The sequence below is a fragment of the Cryptomeria japonica genome, chromosome 1, assembly GCF_030272615.1.
Source record: "Cryptomeria japonica chromosome 1, Sugi_1.0, whole genome shotgun sequence".
Taxonomy (NCBI): domain Eukaryota; kingdom Viridiplantae; phylum Streptophyta; class Pinopsida; order Cupressales; family Cupressaceae; genus Cryptomeria; species Cryptomeria japonica.
In genome coordinates, this window is record NC_081405.1 from 10596175 (window position 1) to 10615284 (window position 19110).

General features: G+C 35.3%; 1 protein-coding gene across 2 annotated transcripts in view; it reads right to left on the minus strand.

Moving 5' to 3' along the window:
- LOC131036649 (ATPase GET3B) overlaps nt 1-18085 on the minus strand; it is a 155745-nt gene extending 137660 nt beyond the window's left edge. The window contains exon 1 of one of the 2 annotated variants that reach the window (XM_057968585.2): nt 17588-18083. In XM_057968585.2, coding sequence (XP_057824568.1) covers nt 17588-17912 — 325 coding nt within the window. In that variant the 5' untranslated portion in view covers nt 17913-18083. Of the gene's footprint in view, nt 1-17587 lie in introns of both variants that reach the window. The other variant, XM_057968586.2, reaches the window with a different exon arrangement.
- Nucleotides 18086-19110: the final 1025 nt, after the last annotated feature.

Genomic DNA, 19110 nt, shown 5'->3' on the forward strand with positions numbered 1-19110 from the left:
CTCATCTTAGATGCATGGTGGGAATGATTTGGTGCTAAGGTACCAAATCTTCAAAAGATTGCAATTCTCGTATTGAGCCAACAATGTAGTGCTTCAAGTTGTGAGCACAATTGGAGTATGTTTGAGCACATACACTCCAAGAGGCACAATAGATTGTACATACCAAAGAAGCAAAAGTTGGCATTGAGTTGCGATTAATCGTGAATAATCGTGAATCGTCAGAAATGCTGATTTTTTCCCCAAAGTCGAACCAAAAAATCATTGACTATCAGTCAACGACTTTGGCCAATTAATTGCAGGTAGAACTCTGCAAAATCGTGTTTAAATCGTGTTTAAAAATTACGAAATATCTACTCGGCTGAAAAAATGACAGAAACCCTAAAAATCACCTGCAAAAATAGACTAATTCTGGGTATAGTTTGCATGGAATCAGTTAGGGTTCGAAATTTTTGTCCTTAAATTTTTTGCCGGACGTGTTGACCTCTGCAAAACCTTAATGACTTTCTATATTGCTGAAAATTGAAATCTTAAATATTTTTGTTTGCATTTTGAATAAGAGCCTCACCTTGTCTCGCTACTTCACCTGGGAATTATAAATAAAAAATCGGAAATAACGTTTCTACAACTAATAAAGCTCGAGAAATATGAGAATAAGCTTTGCGTGGTTTCCTTATTTTTGAAAACTTTATATTATCGAGAACTTTAAATTAAAATCTGAACTCAAATTAAAAACTATGACATCTAATTATGAGTTTTTCTTTTTTACAGTTAACTAGTTATTAAAAAATTTAATTTGAACCAAAAACAAACAAGGTTTTATTTTTGTTTTTAAAAATATTTTTATTTTCTAAAATTACTTGTGCAATTTTTAAGTTTACATATTATAAAAATAATTTTTTTGTATCCTGATTGGCCAATACAACTTTTGTTGTTATAAGCGGATTTTTCGGAAATCTAAAACAAATATTGTTCTAACAACCATTTAGGCAGGAATATAGGTATTGATTAATAATGTAATTTTTGATATTCCAGTAGTCCATCAATTGAAGCTGCTTCCAAAGGATTCCATAATATAAAAATTTGTCAATTAAAACATATCACAATCAGGGCAACCAGATTAATCATTCATTTTTTCTGGTAGCTCAATACCAAGCATATCAGTAGTTTGGTATTAAATATTTAGATTAATTAGTTTTATTGATGTTTTTTATAAAAATATTATCATATAAAATTTGTTTATTTAATTAATATACATAAAAAACTAAAAAGTCATGACAATTAATCTTGAACTATGATCTATTAGGAATTATATTTTATTGTTTTAATATATATAATTTATCATATATTTATAATATTAAATAAAAAATTAAAATTAATATAAAAAATAATAATCAACTATTTATATTTTATGATCAAATCACTTATATTGTAAATGGTTATTTTTCACTTATATTGTAAATGATTATTGCTAACAATGACAAAGGCAAGTACTCACCACTATGTAGCACTTGTTTACTATATGTTTAATATATAATCAAAAATAATTTAATAATTAACATTATAAAATAATTTGTAAATTAAAATTATTATATATTATAATTATATAATTTAATAAAATTGTAAATTATAAATTAAAAATTTGTATCTTTATAGACCATTAATAAATGTAAATATAATAATATTTATTTTTAATTTATAATTTATATTATTTAATTTTTAATATATATTTAATATATATTAAATAATTTGTAAATTACGATTATTATATATTATATTAGTGTGTCATTTATTAAACTATATAAAATAATTATATAATTTAATAAAATTGTAAATTACAAATATAAATAATTTAAAAAATTATAAATTAAAAATTTGTATCTTTATAGATCATTAATAAATGTAAATATAATAATATTTATTTTTAATTTATAATGTATATTATTTCATTTTTAATATATAATTAATATATATAATTTATGCTATATATTTAATTTTAAAAATATATTTATTTTTTAATATGTTTTTTTGTACAGATGTATCGAACATACCGAGTTCCTCCAAAAAAATTTGACATACCGATGTATTGTACCCACTTACCCCGATTTTGATTCCAATTTGGCAACCTACCTACATCTTTGTGCTATGGAAATGCCCTTAAATTTTAAAAGAAAGTATTATGTCTCTTTTTCTATAATTTTTTACCTTTTTTTTAATCCGATTTTTTGGCGATTTTTTCCCGATTAATTCCCGATTTTTTCAAAAAATCTTACACTTTTGTTTTGCCGATTAATTCCCCAAACGATTAATGCTTCTTTGGTACATACAGAGGTTGAATGATCTAGTCTATCGTTCATTGCAACCTTCATCTTCGCTACAAACAGATTTTGGGCAATGACTCAACCCTCATCACACTAGAGGAGGTTGATCCACAATCAGATTGGATCATTGAAGCTAAGGATCCTATCTTTAGTGATGAGGACCTTGATTGGGTTGACCATGTGAATAGAGAGGCTAAGGCAATAGCCATGGCAATGGAGGACAATATAGCATGAACAAACACTTTAGATGTTGGTGTGGGTGACACTGAGAAAGAGACAAATATCATGGTTGCAACATCATCCAAGACCTATCTTAGATGCCCACACAGGAGGGTCGCAAGCTCCTCTAAGCCATAGACTTCTAGCTTTTGTTTTGATATTTGTTTGAAACTTTTAATGCCATGGATATCATATTCCATAAGTTTTGTATACATTTGACAATATTTATATATCTAATCACGTTATTTCCTTTAGCTAAAATTTGTGTTTATACTTATGTGATTGATGTATACTTGTGTATATGTGATCAAAATCGCTTCTATTTGATGATGTTATTGTGTCTTTAGGTTTATTTATTAAAGGGTGCATGAAACATGTTTTAAATCCTTAAAAATATTTGAATTTCTTAGGCTTTTCAATTTGTGAGTCTGGGTGTCAAGTCTAAGGTGACTCTGATCTCGTAACTTTGTGTGATACTTGTTAATAATTCAGATCAAAATTTAAAATAGCAATAAAACAGCTAAGCATTATGATTTGTTAGGTCCATTCACATGTTTAAGGATCAATTTCAACACCTTTTAAATACACTATCAAAATCAATGCTCATACAACTAATATTTCTCACTGGGTCTCTTGCACTCATAACAAACCAATTAAAACGAGAGATGCGTCTCCAACCCCCTAAGACATGTCTCGAAACAGAGACACGCCTTCGGTACTAGTACCGTGTCCAAAGACACGAGGGTGTGCTAGAGACTGCAGTCAGAAGACTCCTCATGTCTCCGCCGTCTCCCGTTGAAAAACGTTGACACCTCCTGCAAAATCGTGTCGTCTCTTGAAGAATCTTAACATCTCCCGCACGGTATCAGGCTACAAATCACAAAAGAAAGCCCTAAAACGCATTTTGACTTGTTTTAACACTGCCTCACAAGCTATTCGAAGTCAAGAAACAACAATATTGGCCACCATATACCCATTCACAACCAAATTAATCCGGATTCCAAGTGAGTGGAAATAAAAAGGAAAGAAATTAGAATTGAAAGATAAAAATTAAAAATGAATCAAAGATGATAAAAAAATATTAAATGAAAATTTGAATCATTCTAGATTATTAAAAATATTAAAAAATTGAACTCTTTAAAAAACTAGTCTATTGTAGTAAACTAGAATGATTCATTTTTATTTCTTTAAACTGCTGTGTTTGTAGAACTAGACATGTATGCAAAATGTGCAAGGTAGGAAGATTGCAAGTGCAAGCATACACAAGGCAAGTGAACTGTTAGCATTTGATGAAAATTAGAAAAACTGAAAATGAGAGCACAGTTCGAATTAGGCATTAGAAATTCATTGATTCAGCAATCATGGCATTCAATGAGACCACATTTTTTTGAGGCATCTGGTTAAATGTTAAAGTTTAACCAGGTGCCTCAAAAAAAAGTGGTCTCCTTGAATGCCATGGTTGCTGATTTAATTTTTTTATTCAACAAAACAAATTCATTTTGACATGCCTCAAAAAAATATGGTCTCATCGAATGCCATGAGTCTGAGTCTAAGATAATATCATAATAGTTCAAGTGCCTTGTCTATGCTTTCACATTTTGTTTTGTATATTGGCATACACGTCTGCTAGGGCAGCTGCCACTAAATCTAGCAAATTTCCTCTATCCCTTTTCAATTTTTTGGCTTAGAGTTAGGCTGGAAAATAAAAAACGATAGGAATGAAAAGGCTGAGCCTAAACCTATGGTTTTGATTTGTCAAATGTTTCAAATATTTTCTATTTTTTTCATGTAGAATGTCAGGTGGGGGAAGAAAAGCCTTGTACCCATTGTGATCGTGATTTGGGGCAAAAAGATACAAGTGGAACAGCCACACTAAAATGTAAACTTTGTCCAATGCAATGGCAAGGTACTTACACGAGGGTGAGGGCTCATTTCTTTCATATCCCTGGGAAAGGTGTTGAACCTTGTACAAATGAGGTAGAACATCATGATGTTGTCAGGGATCAAGAAAGGGCTGATAGGAAAGTACATAATGTTAGCTCCTCTCATGCTTCAACAACAGGGGCAACTGCTGCAACTCATAATCAGAATAGCAGGGCAGCAGACATAGATGTGTCCTCTAGAGATGTAACACCACAACATTCTCACAAGAGACCACATGTTGGCAGCTCAAACGCCATTAAAAGACTTTTTTGATGTGCAAGGTCAAGAAGCAATTGATGCAATTGTTGCACGTTTCTTTTATGCAAATGGAATTCCATTTAATGTTGCTCGCTCCCCTTTTTTTGGAGAGATGGTCCAAGCTATCAATAGTGGATCAGCTGGGCATAAGCCACCTGGGTCTGAAAAACTTCGATTAGAGCAACAAACTGCACCAATCAAAAGAGTGTGGGCTACAGAAGGATGCAGTATGCAGTATAGTGATGGATGGATGGATAGACACTAGAAATCATCCACTACTTAATGTCATGGTAACATGCAACAAAGGGCCCTACTTTTTGAAGGCAATCTACTATTCAGGGCAAGAAGAAAAATGCAGATTTTCTTCATAACCAGCTGTGTGACAGCATTGAGGAAGTGGGGGCATCTCATGTAGTCCAAGTTATTACCTATGCTCCCCTGTTTGTAAAGTAGCAGGTTTGATGGTGCAAAAGAAGTACAAGCATATTTTGGACACCATGTTGTGTGCATTCATTAAATAATGTACTAAAGGATATTGGCAAGTTCTAGTGGATTTCAAATCTCATAGAGAAGGGCAAAAAAATGCAAATGTTCATATGTAATCACCACCACACACAGGCCATTTATCAAAAATTTGCCAAGGTGGAACTTTTGAAACCTACCGATACAAGGTTTGCATCTTATTTTATTCTCCTTGACTGCCTTTGTGAAGTCAAAGGAGCTTTGTGTTCCACCATAATTAGTGATACATGGGCAGCTTGGAGACAATCTACATCAAATATTGTAGTTGAGGTGAGAGGTTTCGTCCTCTATGACTGTTTTTGGGCTGATGTTAGATTTGCCATGGAATTTATTAGGCCTATATGTGGGATGATTAAATTTGCAAACTCAAACAAGCCATTTTTGGGAGAAATTTATGAGGAAATAGATTCCATCTGTGAAAGAGTCAAGAAAATAACAGATGCTAGAGATCTTTCTTTATATAACACACCCCTTCATTGTGTTGCATATGCCTTAAATCCTAAATGGCATAATACACAAGAAACCAATAAGAGGGCTCCATATTAGGATAGAGAGGTAATGATAAGGTTTTGGGTTTCTGTAAAAAAGATTTATGGTCGAGGTGAGGAGGCTTCGGTTACGAGGAGTCAATGGAATAAGTCTTCACGTGGGCCTGGTGGTTTTTCTTCAAAGGAAGCTTTATATAATATGCGAGCAGAGAATGATCCTATAGAGTGGTGGCGGAACCATGGAGGTGAAACTCTTGAGTTGCAATCATTTGCAATAAGATTGCTCTCACAAGTAGCTAGCTCTTCATCTTGTGAGAGGAATTTGAGTACTTATGGTTTTATCCATTCATTGAAAAGGAACCGATTAAAGTCAAAGAAAGCAGAGAACCTGGTGTACATTCATAGCTCACTTCACCTTCTCTCTCATGTTGATCCTGCAAACACGGAAGGTCCTTCAGCAAAATGGGACCAAATTGCACCTAATGGAGAAGCTGCAACCATATTGAATGAAACAATTGAACCAGATGACCTTAATGAATTACCCCCACTTATACTACCATCAAAGGAACCTAAGTTGGAGAGTGATGATTACCTAGAGAGCATCATATTTGATGACCTTGATATGGATGATAAAAACATTGAAGTGTAGATGATAGATTCCTATTTTTTGTTTTTTGTTTGCATATCAGCATCAAACTATCAATATATTTGAATTTCAATATGATAATATCAATATGTAATGAATCTAATGATAATCTATATGAGATATCAGATATGTAGTGTGAGTTTTTGAACTCTTCGACTCTATAATATATATGAGACAACAATATTTGTGATTCAGATTTGACATTCTTATTTGTCTATTAACCACTAGCACTACTTTACCATTGTTCTTGTTTTCAAAGTTCTATGTTACATTGCTATGATATTATTTGGAAATTATTAAATTTTATTAAAAAAAAATTGGCGTCTCCAAGTACCCTCAGCTTCTATTTCTGAAAATTAGCCGTACCAGTACTGGTACCAATCTCCAAAGTCTCCAAAGTCTCCAAGTCTCCCCGTCTCCTGGTGACCTTGTAACAAACACTAAAATAATAAATTTAAGACTCTTCAACATTCTTGCAGCACCATCTTAGGTTGCTAACCTGAACCTTCCCAGTGGATGCGATCAACATCTGCTGGTCTTATTATCAAAAAGCAGCAGTTACACATTGCATCTCTGCCATGTCAAACCCTACAGAAGGATCAGCCAAAAAAATGTAGAAAAGCAGAACATAGCAGAAAAGCCAGGGCCTCCTGGAACCAACAGTAAACTACATTAACATAGCACACCTTGTGTTGAATTATGTCATTGATGTCAATAGTTCATTCTCTGTTATTCAGTTTCTCAGTTTCATGTGTTAGATTCTTGACACTTTGTTAGTTCGCTGACTTGCTTTAAGTCTGTTCAGTTTGTGCCACCTGTGTGGCTTATTTTCGGGTGAGTTTGAATAGGTTTTTTTTGTTCTTTATGTGCTTTCCTGGATGCTGCGTCAGGGTGCATTTTTGTTCAGGTGTCAGTTGGCTTTCAGACGTAGTTGGTCGTTTGTGCATCTCTCCTGTGCGTTATGTCAGCACCCTGATGGATAATGCCTTGTACAGAGGGCGGTTTTCTTTTCCATCTGTAACCTTCATTTTTGTTAAATTTAAGTGCTAAGATGTTAAATAAATTAATTAACCATAATCAAACTGTGAATAAACAATAACAGTAGTAAAACACAAGACACCAGACACCAATACCCTGGGGAAACCTCCCTCTTGGAGGTGAAAAACCTAGCCTTAAACTATAAGATGTATTATATCAATGGTAGGCAATTACAATATAACAAACTTATCTTTGATTGCTGTCCTAACAGCAAGTTGCCATGATGATAGATGATGCAGCCCTAATCAGCAGTAGATGACCAAAGGAGTGAAACAGTAGAAGGTGACTTCAACAGGCTGAATCAAAATCTTGACAACTTCACTTGATAAGTCCTTGGGGTTCACCAAAGTGCAAACCAGCAGATTCGCTAAGGATAGCAGAATAGATCGCTTAACATAGAGGAGCAGAGATAGGAAGAGCAGATCACTATTATGCAATGTAATGAAATTGTGTTTAACTTCATCTTGAAGTTGTTATGTATATACCCTTCTTTTGGTGGTGGATCTCCTTAGGTCAGCTTGCAACAATATTAATTTATTGTTATATTTATATTTACCACGTTGGACATTTGGTCCAGCCCAATGCCTTAGCACGTTACATTTTGGGCCCATCCCTATTACATATTGAATTGCCTTTCCCACGCCACATTTGGGTCTAGCCCAATAATAGTTACATTGAAATAATACATGCGTATGTGATTTACATAATCCAAACTTAGCTAATAATTTCAACACTCCCTATTAGCTAAGGAGGATAACTGCCACATGTCATGATCCATTCATGACTTTCATCTTGCATTGCCCACAAGAGTGAATGCACAAGCTTCATAGAGTATACCTGCAGTAAAACTCATAATTATCATGAACTCGTTTCATGATGACCATCTTACATTGCCCGCAGAGGATGGTACCACCTTGCACTGCCCGCAGAGGGTGGTTCTCCCGGAGAAGGATACACTGTCACCTTGCATTGCCCGCAGAGGGTGGAAGATGCAAACTGAATTGCATCACTAAGATTGAGACTCCCTCTCAACCAATGCCAAGTTCTCCACCATTTCAAGCTTCTCTCTTAAGTACTCAAACTTCACCCGAGCTAGAGGCTTGGTGAGAACATCAGAAACCTATTCATCAGTGCTGATATATTTCAGCTGGATAGCACCTCTTTGTGCCATATCACGAATATAATGATAATGAGTTTCCACATGTTTTGTCATGATACACTGGATTGTTAGACATTTTAATACAACTCTAGTTATCACAATAAATTACAGTGAATTCCCATGGTTGTCCAAACAACCCAGCAAGAAGTTTGCGAAGCCAAACTGCTTCTCTAGTTGCCACACTTGAGACAATATATTCAGCTTTTGCAGTACTTAGTGCAACTGAGGATTGTTTCCTACTGGCCCAAGAGATCATAGCTAAACCCAAGCTGAAACAGATTCCCGGAGTGCTTTTTCTGTCAGTAACACTTCCAGCCCAATCAGAATCAGAGTAGCCTTCCAAGTTGATTGTCGTGTTGATTGAGTACTTCAGTTCGTGACCAATAGTTCCTCGCAAATATCTCAGGATGTGCTTGGCTGCCACCAAGTGAACATGCTTTGGTTGGTTCATGAATTGGCTAAGTGCACTCACTGCATAGCAGATATCTGGTCTAGTGTTGACTAGATACATCAAGGATCCAATCAACTGTCTGTACTCTAAGGGATCTGAAAAATCAGAGTTAGCTGCAAAAATACTCAACTTCTTCAAGTTAGTTTCCATAGGAGTAGACATAGGTTTACAATCCATCATATCAAATCTTTTCAATATATCAACAGTATATTTTCCTTGACTTAGAATAATTTCAGTAGGTCTTTGCCACACTTCTAACCCTATAAAGTAATGCATAAGACCTAAATCCTTCATTTCAAATTCAGTAGCTAATTATTTCTTACACTTAATGATGAGACTGTCTTCACCAGTTAGAAATAAATCATCAACATATAAAACCAGAATTAGCATTTCACCATTAAATACTTTAAAGTAAATGTTAGGATCAGCATCATTCTTAGAAAATCCTAGACTAACGAGGTACTTATCAATTCTTTCATGCCAAGCTCTAGGAGCTTGCTTGAGGCCGTAGAGAGATTTCTTTAATCTGCATACATGATTTTCTCTACTATGAATCTCATAACCTTCAGGTTGTTCAATATAGACTTCTTCCTTAATAACACTATTAAGAAAGGCAGTCTTTACATCCATTTGATGTAATTTCCAACCTTTGGCTGCAGCAATAGCTATAATAGTTCTAATAGAAGTATATCTAGCAACAGGAGCAAATGTTTCTTCATAATCTATGCCTTCCTTTTCAGAAAAATCACGAGCTACAAACCTAGCTTTATATTTCTCTATACTACCATCAGCAGCATGTTTAATTATAAATAACCGTTTAGAAGAAACAATAGACTTACCTTTAGGTCTAGGCACAACATCCCAGACAGCATTCTTGATGATGGATTGATACTCTTCGTCCATAGCTAGCTTCCAAGCTTGCTGGCTCATAAATTCTTTTGTGCTGGATGGTTCAGACTCAATGATGTTGCACATCATTGCAGCATAGTTAGAGAGCTTCTGAGGTCTCTTACTTTCTCTGAAAGTGCCACTAGGAGCTGCAAACTTTTCTGCATCTTGAATTGTGCTTCTAACCCAAAGTGGTATTTTCTTGCTAACTGCAATATCTCTAGGTCCATCAGTTGGAACCAGAGGCTCAGGAGGATCATCATGCTCAATAGGTTCGGGAGGCTCAATAGACTCCCTCTGAATCTCAAGGTTAATATCAATATCCATATTTTGATTATCATTAACTTCTTTATCATTATCAACAAGAGAACCTTTAGATTTCTTGAAAGCAATGTTTTCTTCAAAGGTGACATCCCTACTTACCTCAATGTACCTTGGACCAGGAATGTAGATGTGAAATGCCTTGGAAGATTCACTATACCCAACAAGGATACCCTTCTTCCCGGAAGGCTCTAATTTAGTCCTCTTTTCCTTTGGCACATGAATATAGACAGGACTCCCAAAGATCCTTAAGTGGCTGATATCTGGTTTGACTCCTGTGAAGGCTTCCTCGGGAGTTATGTTCTTCAGGACATGGTGAAGACATATATTCTGAATATACACAGCAATCTTGGATGCTTCAGCCCATAAGAAGGTCTGCAGGTCCTGAACGTGAATCATAGCTTTAGCAGCTTCAACAATGGTTCTATCCTTTCGTTCAACTACACCATTTTGCTGAGGATTGTAGGAAACGCAAAACTCCCTCTTAATTCCTGTTTCTACACAAAAGTCATTGAAGCTACTTGAAGTGTATTCACCTCCATTGTCAGATCTTAACACTTTAATTCTTTTGCCAGACATATTTTCAGCTAGAGCTTTAAATTCTTTAAAAATACTTAACACTTCATCGGATTCTTTAGATTTTAGAAAGTAAATCCAAGTCTTTCTAGAAAAATCATCTATAAATGTAACATAGTATAGAAATCCGCTAGGTGAAGGAACAGACATAGGTCTACATAGATCAGAATGAACAAGTGCTAATTTTTCTTTAGCTCTACTTTCACTTTTATGAAATGGACTTTTAGTGCTCTGACCTAGTGCACAACCTTTGCAAGCATCATCATGAAGTTTAGGCATACCTTTAACCATCTTCTCAAGTGAAGGAAGTGCCTGATAGTGAAGATGACCGAGCCTTCTATGCCATAGCTCGCTAGATTCAAGAGCTTCATGAATGGGTGCTCAAATGGGGTTAGCTGAAAGCTTATACAAACTGTCATATCTATTTCCAATAACACGAGCAGACTTAATGCTAGATTTCTTAGGCCATGCAAGTACTTTACCTTCAAAAAATGCTACTTGATAACCTTTATCTTCTAGAGCAAAAATAGAAATTAGATTCCTCTTAATTCCAGGTACAAATAAGATATCATTAAGATGCAAAGACATACCAGATTCTAAATTTAAAGAAGTGCTACCAAAGCCTCTTACCGAATACTGAGCATCATCACCAATTACCACATGAAGGTTGGACTCTTTCTCCATCAAGTCTGAGAGATGCTTTCGATATGCCGTGATGTACCTAGATGCACCACTGTCGATTAACCAGGTGTTACTATCGGTTGGCACATTGCTAGACAAGGCGGAAATGAAAAGGTAGTCTTCATTGTCCTCTGAGTTTGCAACTTCATTCAGGTTGGCCTCTCCTTGCATGGGCGAATTCTGACATTCTTTGGCATAATGTCCAAACTTATCGCATATGAAGCAACGAACACGTGAAAGATCCCTTGGCTTCTTCCTTGAATCGAAAGTTGGAGGTCTGAAGTCTCTATCTCTTTTAAAGTTGTTCTTCTTCCAATGACCTCCCTTTCTTCTAACATGTTGAGAAGCAAGCACATGTTGATCTCCTCCATGAGAGCCTTTGTGCATTTCTCTGGCAGCAAGGCGAGACTCCTCTTCAATACAATCTGACCGGAGGCGATCGAAGTAAGGAAATTCAGCTCTTCCACTTATGCTTTGAATGAAGGGATCCCAAGAGTCGGGAAGACCATTCAACGCAATCATGACAATATCCTTGTCCACGACTTCGCTTCCAATGGTGCTGAGTTGGTCCTTCAATTCTGAAATCTTCATGAAGAAGGACATGACTGAATCTCCTTTGCACATTTTAACTTGAAGAAGTTGTTGCCTCAATGTGAGTGTCCGGCTGATGTTGTTGATCTCATATTTCCCTTCAAGATGTTTGAACATCTCACAAGCTGTCTTCAACTTGGAGATGACTGGAACAAGATGATCCTTCACGGAATCAATAAGAAACTTCTTTGCTTTGAGAGCATTCTTCTTGATTTGCTTTAGCTCTTCTGGATCCGAAGGTTCAGTCAAATCCATATCTTCCACGACCTGTAACAGCTCTAGTTCTTCAAGAGCAAGGAGGACACGAACCTTCCATGATGTGAAATTTAAGGCACCTTCAAGTCTATCCTCTACTTTCAGACCTATAACCATCTTGCAAAACTAAAACAGAAAACTGAAAGTGAAGAGCAACTAATAATCTGATTATTTAAATGAACCTAAAGCTCTGATACCATGTTAAATTTAAGTGCTAAGATGTTAAACAAATTAATTAACCATAATCAGAATGTGAATAAACAGTAACAGTAGTAAAACACAAGACACGAGACACCAATACTCTCGGAAAACCTCCCTCTTGGAGATGAAAAACTCAGCCTTAAACTATAAGATGTATTATATCAATGGTAGGCAATTACAATATAACAGACTTATCTCTGATTGTTGTCCTAACAGCAAGTTGCCATGATGATAGATGATGCAGCCCCAATCAGCAGTAGATGACCAAAGGAGTGAAACAGCAGAAGGTGACTTTAACAGGCTGAATCAGAATCTTGACAACTTCACTTGATAAGTCCTTGGGGTTCGCCGAAGTGCAGACCAGCAGATTCGCTAAGGATAGCAGAATAGATCGCTTAACATAGAGGAGCAGAGATAGGAAGAGCAGATCGCTATTATGCAATGTAATGAAATTGTGTTTAACTTCATCTTGAAGTAGTTATGTATATACCCTTCTTTTGGCGGTGGATCTCCTTAGGTCGGCTTGCAACAATATTAATTTATTGTTATATTAATATTTGCCACGTTGGACATTTGGTCCAGCCCAATGCCTTAGCACGTTACATTTTGGGCCCAGCCCTATTACATATTGAATTGCCTTTCCCACGCCACATTTGGGTCTAGCCCAATAATAGTTACATTGAAATAATACATGCATATGTGATTTACATAATCCGAACTTAGCTAATATTTTCAACAATTTTCAGTTGGTCGCATGGAATAAAATCATTAGCAATGTCATTAACTCAGCGCTTTTTATTATGCAATCTCTACAGAATGTTCTTCACATGGCGTTTTTTTTTAATTTGCTGAATGCATTGGGTTTAGACTGGGTGATTGTTCTTTTTGCACCATCTCTTTGACATCTGTAGAGTGGCGTTACAGCTTCATTGGACTGCTAATCATTTCAGGTTCTCTTGGAAAAACGTGTGTGCACTAAAATCCGAGTAAGTTGTTAAAAAAAGGTGTGTGCAGGAAATCGTTTTTTGGTTTGGGTTTGAAGCTAAGAAAAACGACCTGAGTTTTGGGTATGTAGGTTTCGAACCTTGTTTTGGTGATTTTTGGGGGAAGAGTACATTTCATGTTTGTTGTGTGTAAAAAAACAGTGGACTTCCTTTTTAGGTGAGGATGAATTTTGAAGATCTTTTGAAATATATGAAGAGCTTTGAAGTTTGAATTGATGTGATGTAATCATACCAAAGTGTGAGATCGTATTGGTATATATATACAACACGGACTAAAAACTGTGTACTGGGAGTTTTGGTCTCTTAAAATTAAGACTGGTAAGACTATATGAATAAAAGAGGCTCTGCTCTGTGTGCAGGAGAGTGAGCAGATGGAATGAGTTGAATGGATAAAATGTATTTGGACAAAGCTGTATGTATGATTTATCTTCCATGGCATGATGTTCTCGTTTTGTGCTTGAAGAGTACTTTGACTACAGAGATATTTGTGCTGAATCTTCATATCTTTTTGATCAATGTTGTTCTGCTTTAAGGGGTTTACTCATTTCTGAGTAAAACATAGCGTCTGCATGCTCATTAAAATTTCTGATCTAGTACTTTGTGCAGTTGGGTTGGTGCCCATTAAAATTGTTATATTTGTATTGAGTCGGTGCTCATAGTGTGAGTTGTAGCTCACCTTTGTAACAGGGTTGGTGCCCAATTTTTGAATAAATGATTTTAAGTGCCGTGGTTTTTTACCCGAAAGCGTTTTCCACGAGATAATAGTTGTCTTCTCTGCTTGATATGGTTTTCAATCTATTTTGGATATCTTTGAATTAAAAGACATTGAACTACTGATTCACCCCCCCTCTCAGTAGTTCTGTTTTGTATTTCACCTTGAACATCAACATTTTCAATCCAATATTCCCAAACAACACGAGATAATAAAATGATATACAAAAGTGACATCAATTTGTGTAGTTGGCTTAGTTGGCTAGCACTCCAAATGTAGAAGTTGCATTGTACAGTTAAGCTGATAGTTAGAAATAAATAAATAAAAATTGGTTGTAGTCTTCTCAAGAGTACAAACACATCATTTTCTGCCCCTAAATTGTGGATCAAATTGATGTTCACAACCAATTTCCACCAATAGGAGATCTTCTATGTCCAACTGCTCTATAACTTCCAAGCTGTAACATTAGGGTTGTACAGATCATCTACATTAATAGAATGCAATTAAGCACGATTTCTTTAGTTGTATTGTGATGCAAATGCTAAATAAACACACCTGCATATGTAGAAAATTTTGTTTAATTTTGAATCTTCCCAAGATCTCGTAATATATATGATAATCCCATAAGGAGGTGGTCTGATAACAAGAAATGGAGTTGAACTAAGTTAACAAATTGTCCCAGTTTAAGACTCTTTTAAAACATTGAAATAAATCTATTTCTACCAGTGGCCCAAAGACACATTCTAAGATTTCTGAGCAAAAAGATGTTCTTCCTGGTTTCAAAGTGTTGAAAAAATAAATCCACGTTGAAGCAATGAGAGAAAATTCAGAATCAGTTTACTCAAATGGTATAGGGCATGAAACCACCATCCATCTACAAAGTCTCTACATAGATATAATCGCTCAGAGATTGAAATCCCTTTTGGTTTTGTAAAAATATTATTCAAATATATAATCCATGCAATAGCCTCAGACATTAGGTTGTAGCAAGTTGAGATCTGCATGTCCTTTCCCACCTTGGACCATAGGTTGTAACCATAGCCCTGTTCCTTTGATCAAAACTAAAAGTGCCTGAAGAAGAAGAATGGGTATTTAACTATCTTTGATTATGGCAGAAAATGTTAGTTCAAGAAGAATGAAAAAAGTATATAAGACTGATTATTAATAATCTATGTCCTGTGGTTATTCCTGCTTCAAGAAATAAACAACAAAAGTCATCTTTAAAGACGAGTTTCACTGGGACCTTATAAAGAGAGTATAAACCTAGTTATTTTAAAATGAATTCTTGACTCCATTATGCAGGTCAGATCTGGATGATATTGGCTCATGAAGACAATAGCAATGTACTAGAAAAAGTTATTTCAAGTGGTTCTCAAAATACTTGTGATCAACACAAACTATGGCTACAAAAATTAACAACAGATGTGTGGTATTTTAGGCAGAACGTTTCATACATAGATGGAATCTTTAGGCAACAAACTTCATTTTCTGATACATAAGGTTCAATCTCTAGAGGAGAATCGGCATACTCTGGCTAAGGCACTAGGAATAGTTGTGGAAGCTCCTGTCAACTTTGCCAATTTTGGTAGACATCCCAATTGTCACTAAATAAGGCTATGTTTGATTACTGTTTTATTACTTTCTCAGTTTATTTTTAAGGACAATTTTATGCTGTTCTTTTCAGCTGTATTGCGATTGGTATAATACAAGTATGAGGCTTTTGCATGTAATTTGACAACCCTGTTATTTCTTTTTAGATCCCTATGAGTTAAAATCCCTTTAGAAGTTTGAATAAATCTAGATATGATATCATTCAAACATAAAATCCATGCAATAGCCTCAGACAGTATATTGTAGCAACTTGAGATATAAATGCCTTTTCCCACCTTGTAGCAATTTTATGCTGTAGCAACTTGAGATATGCCATACCCTTTTCCTTCCTTGAAGATCAAAGTGCCCAAAGATGAAAAGGGATTTCCCCATCTTCAATTTTAAGATAAAACACTAATTCAAGGTGTGGGGTAGAAAGTCTATTGGGCTGATTGATTATGACTTTATGTCCCATGGTCACTCCTGCTTCAGATTAAACATAGAGCAGCAGGACATACGGAAGAGCTCTGATGAGGACTAATTAACACAGTGGGGATAAGCTATTTGCAAATAGATCCTAGCCATGATCTGGATGTTAAGGATGATGAAGACAATAGCTATATGCTGGACAATCTCATCTAAGGTGTTTCTCAAGATACTTATGGTCAATGACTCAATTCAAAGCACAAACTATCACTACAAAGGCGAATCAATGAATGCACAGTGTTGGAGGCATACAGTTTGTGCATAAATGGAATGTTAAAGCAACATCAGGACCATTTCTGTTTTATTATGAAAGTTCGGGATGAGAAGCAGCACTTTCTGATACATAAGTATTAATTTCAACACAAATATCAGCATGCTCTAGCTCGAGGAATCGACATAGTTCTGGAATCTCCTGCCAACCTTGGCAGCCTAGTATAAGCCCCCATAGTCACTCAATAAAGCTACATTTGATTACTGTTTTACTGTTTCCTCGATTAATTTTTAAGGTCATAGTGTATGACGTTTTTGTATGGAACTTGGTAATACTGTCATTTCGTTTTTTACTCCTGCTAGTAGTTTTGTTTAAGCCAATCTTATGCTGCTTAAGTTTGAAATCCAAACTCTGCTATTTTAAACCCATGTACTATTGGCATATGCGGTACATATATATGGTCAAGTGGAAAAGATCCATTGACCAGATAATGAGGCTCTCATGCACCAAGCTAACATGCTCGCTGAACCGAGACCTAAAATGTCACTTCTAACATAATAAAATGGACCACAAGTAGTTGTGATTAGTTGTTTGTGATTCTGTCATTAGAAACAAAGCTGCAGCCATTTTCCTCTTGATGTAATTTATTATCTTTGTGTTCATTTATTTTTACAATCTTATTCAAACCATCCATTAAAATCACCAATATGTATTATATTCCTATTTTTTCTTTCTGAAGACCCCTGATAGAACAATCTATTTTCTATTTCGGGTGTTTTAAAAAACAATATAAACCCTCAGTATAGATTGGTAATTTATGTGGCATCCAGCCAGAAAAATATTTTATCCTTTCTCATTGCAAAATTGTCATAATAGACTATACTGCAACGCTACTAACAGAGTGGCTATATAATTCAAAACTTGTGTATCACATATCATGACCAAGATTCGTACTAAATACTGAAATCTATACAGATTTTCAATTTTTTTTGTTTATTTTGAAACAGATTCACATGAGGGACAGTAGGAAAATATTACAGTAGTCACACCTTGTAAAGTAGAAGCACGAGGCTTTTCCTTGTGTTCTCCATAATTGCTGCTTACGAAAGCACTTTCGCCCCATAAAGAGCAGCCCTGTGAAAGCCTTAAGCAGTGCGTTAATTTTCCACTGGCAGACCGCTCTATATCTATGCTTCCACTGTTTGAATACGAGCAAGAGGGTGAAGAAAACACAGTTTTCGAAGCTCTGGAATCCTTAGTACAGAAAAAATGAATCAAATGGGTGTTTGGGCGTTTGTAAAATTTCACAGAATGACAAGAAAAAGAAGTTGAAAAGCAGGGAATTGGCCTGCAAATTAGCGTTTGCGGTCCCATCTTGCTGCAAACGGTCGATGTGAGGGACGAAATGAATTTACGGAAAAGCTAAGGACATGGAGTATTTAATTTCGTGTCACTTATCTCTGGCATGAGCTGCGCGAGGCCTAATATATATTTGGGAAGGAAAATAAAATTTGTTAATGTCCCAGCTGGGTTGAAGATTAAGTTCCATACGGTTGTGTAACGAGGATGTTCCATATAAATTTTAATAACTATAAACGACAATTTCGAATAATCTCTTTAATGGTAGAGTCGCTGTGTAGGTCGAAATTATATATATTTATATTTTTTCAGTTTTGTCATGTATTCTTCTTGACAAGTCCTTTGTATGGTTGCAATTTTTGCTTTGTACGTTGATACACTAATCTTTTATTATGTAAATGCATTCTTTGAATATTAAAAAAAAAATTAAAAAAAGCAATCTAATTATTAGATTTATTTAAAAGTATTTTTTTTAATTATTTATTTATTACATTAAGGTTATTTAAAGTGGTAGTAAAGAGTAAAATATAAGAGTATGAGTGTGTTGTTAAAAAAGTAATTATAATTTAAAATTATATATATAAATTTGTGTGTGTGTGTGTCAAATGTGTGAAATTGGTGATGTAAGTGAAGATGGGAAAGTGGAGGTTGCATATAAAGCTTGTAATGGATCATATAGCAACTACTCCAAAGGTTGTTAGGGTTTAAGGTAACTAGAGCAATAAACAGTATTAAATATAATGTAAAATAAGAGAGGTAAACATTACAAATCACAATAACACAAAGATTTAATGCAGTTCACCCAATGTGGGCTACATCCACTAAGAAACAGTCATCCACTTCTTTTCTATTATCTAACAAAGAGCAAAGTACAATATGATGATCTTAAGTACAATATGATGATCTTTCACATTACACGGTCGCTTATTTATCAACCCTTTTGGCGGTTTACAAAGGCTAGTTTACATGTCAAAATAATAGTCAACTCCTTTATTAAATAATGTGCATTTTTTGCTTTGGGGGTGCCCCCAAAGCCCTTGGTTGGGGGCACTACCCCCAGTAGAACCAAGTGTTGCCCCCAAACCCCTATGTGGGCTCTATCCCCGTGCCACATAGGAGGGCCTTTTCCCCCCCTACACACCCCCATTAATTGATTTGGAGGAGAAACGGAACTAATAAAGTCACCGTAATTTAAGCCCAACATCATGATTAG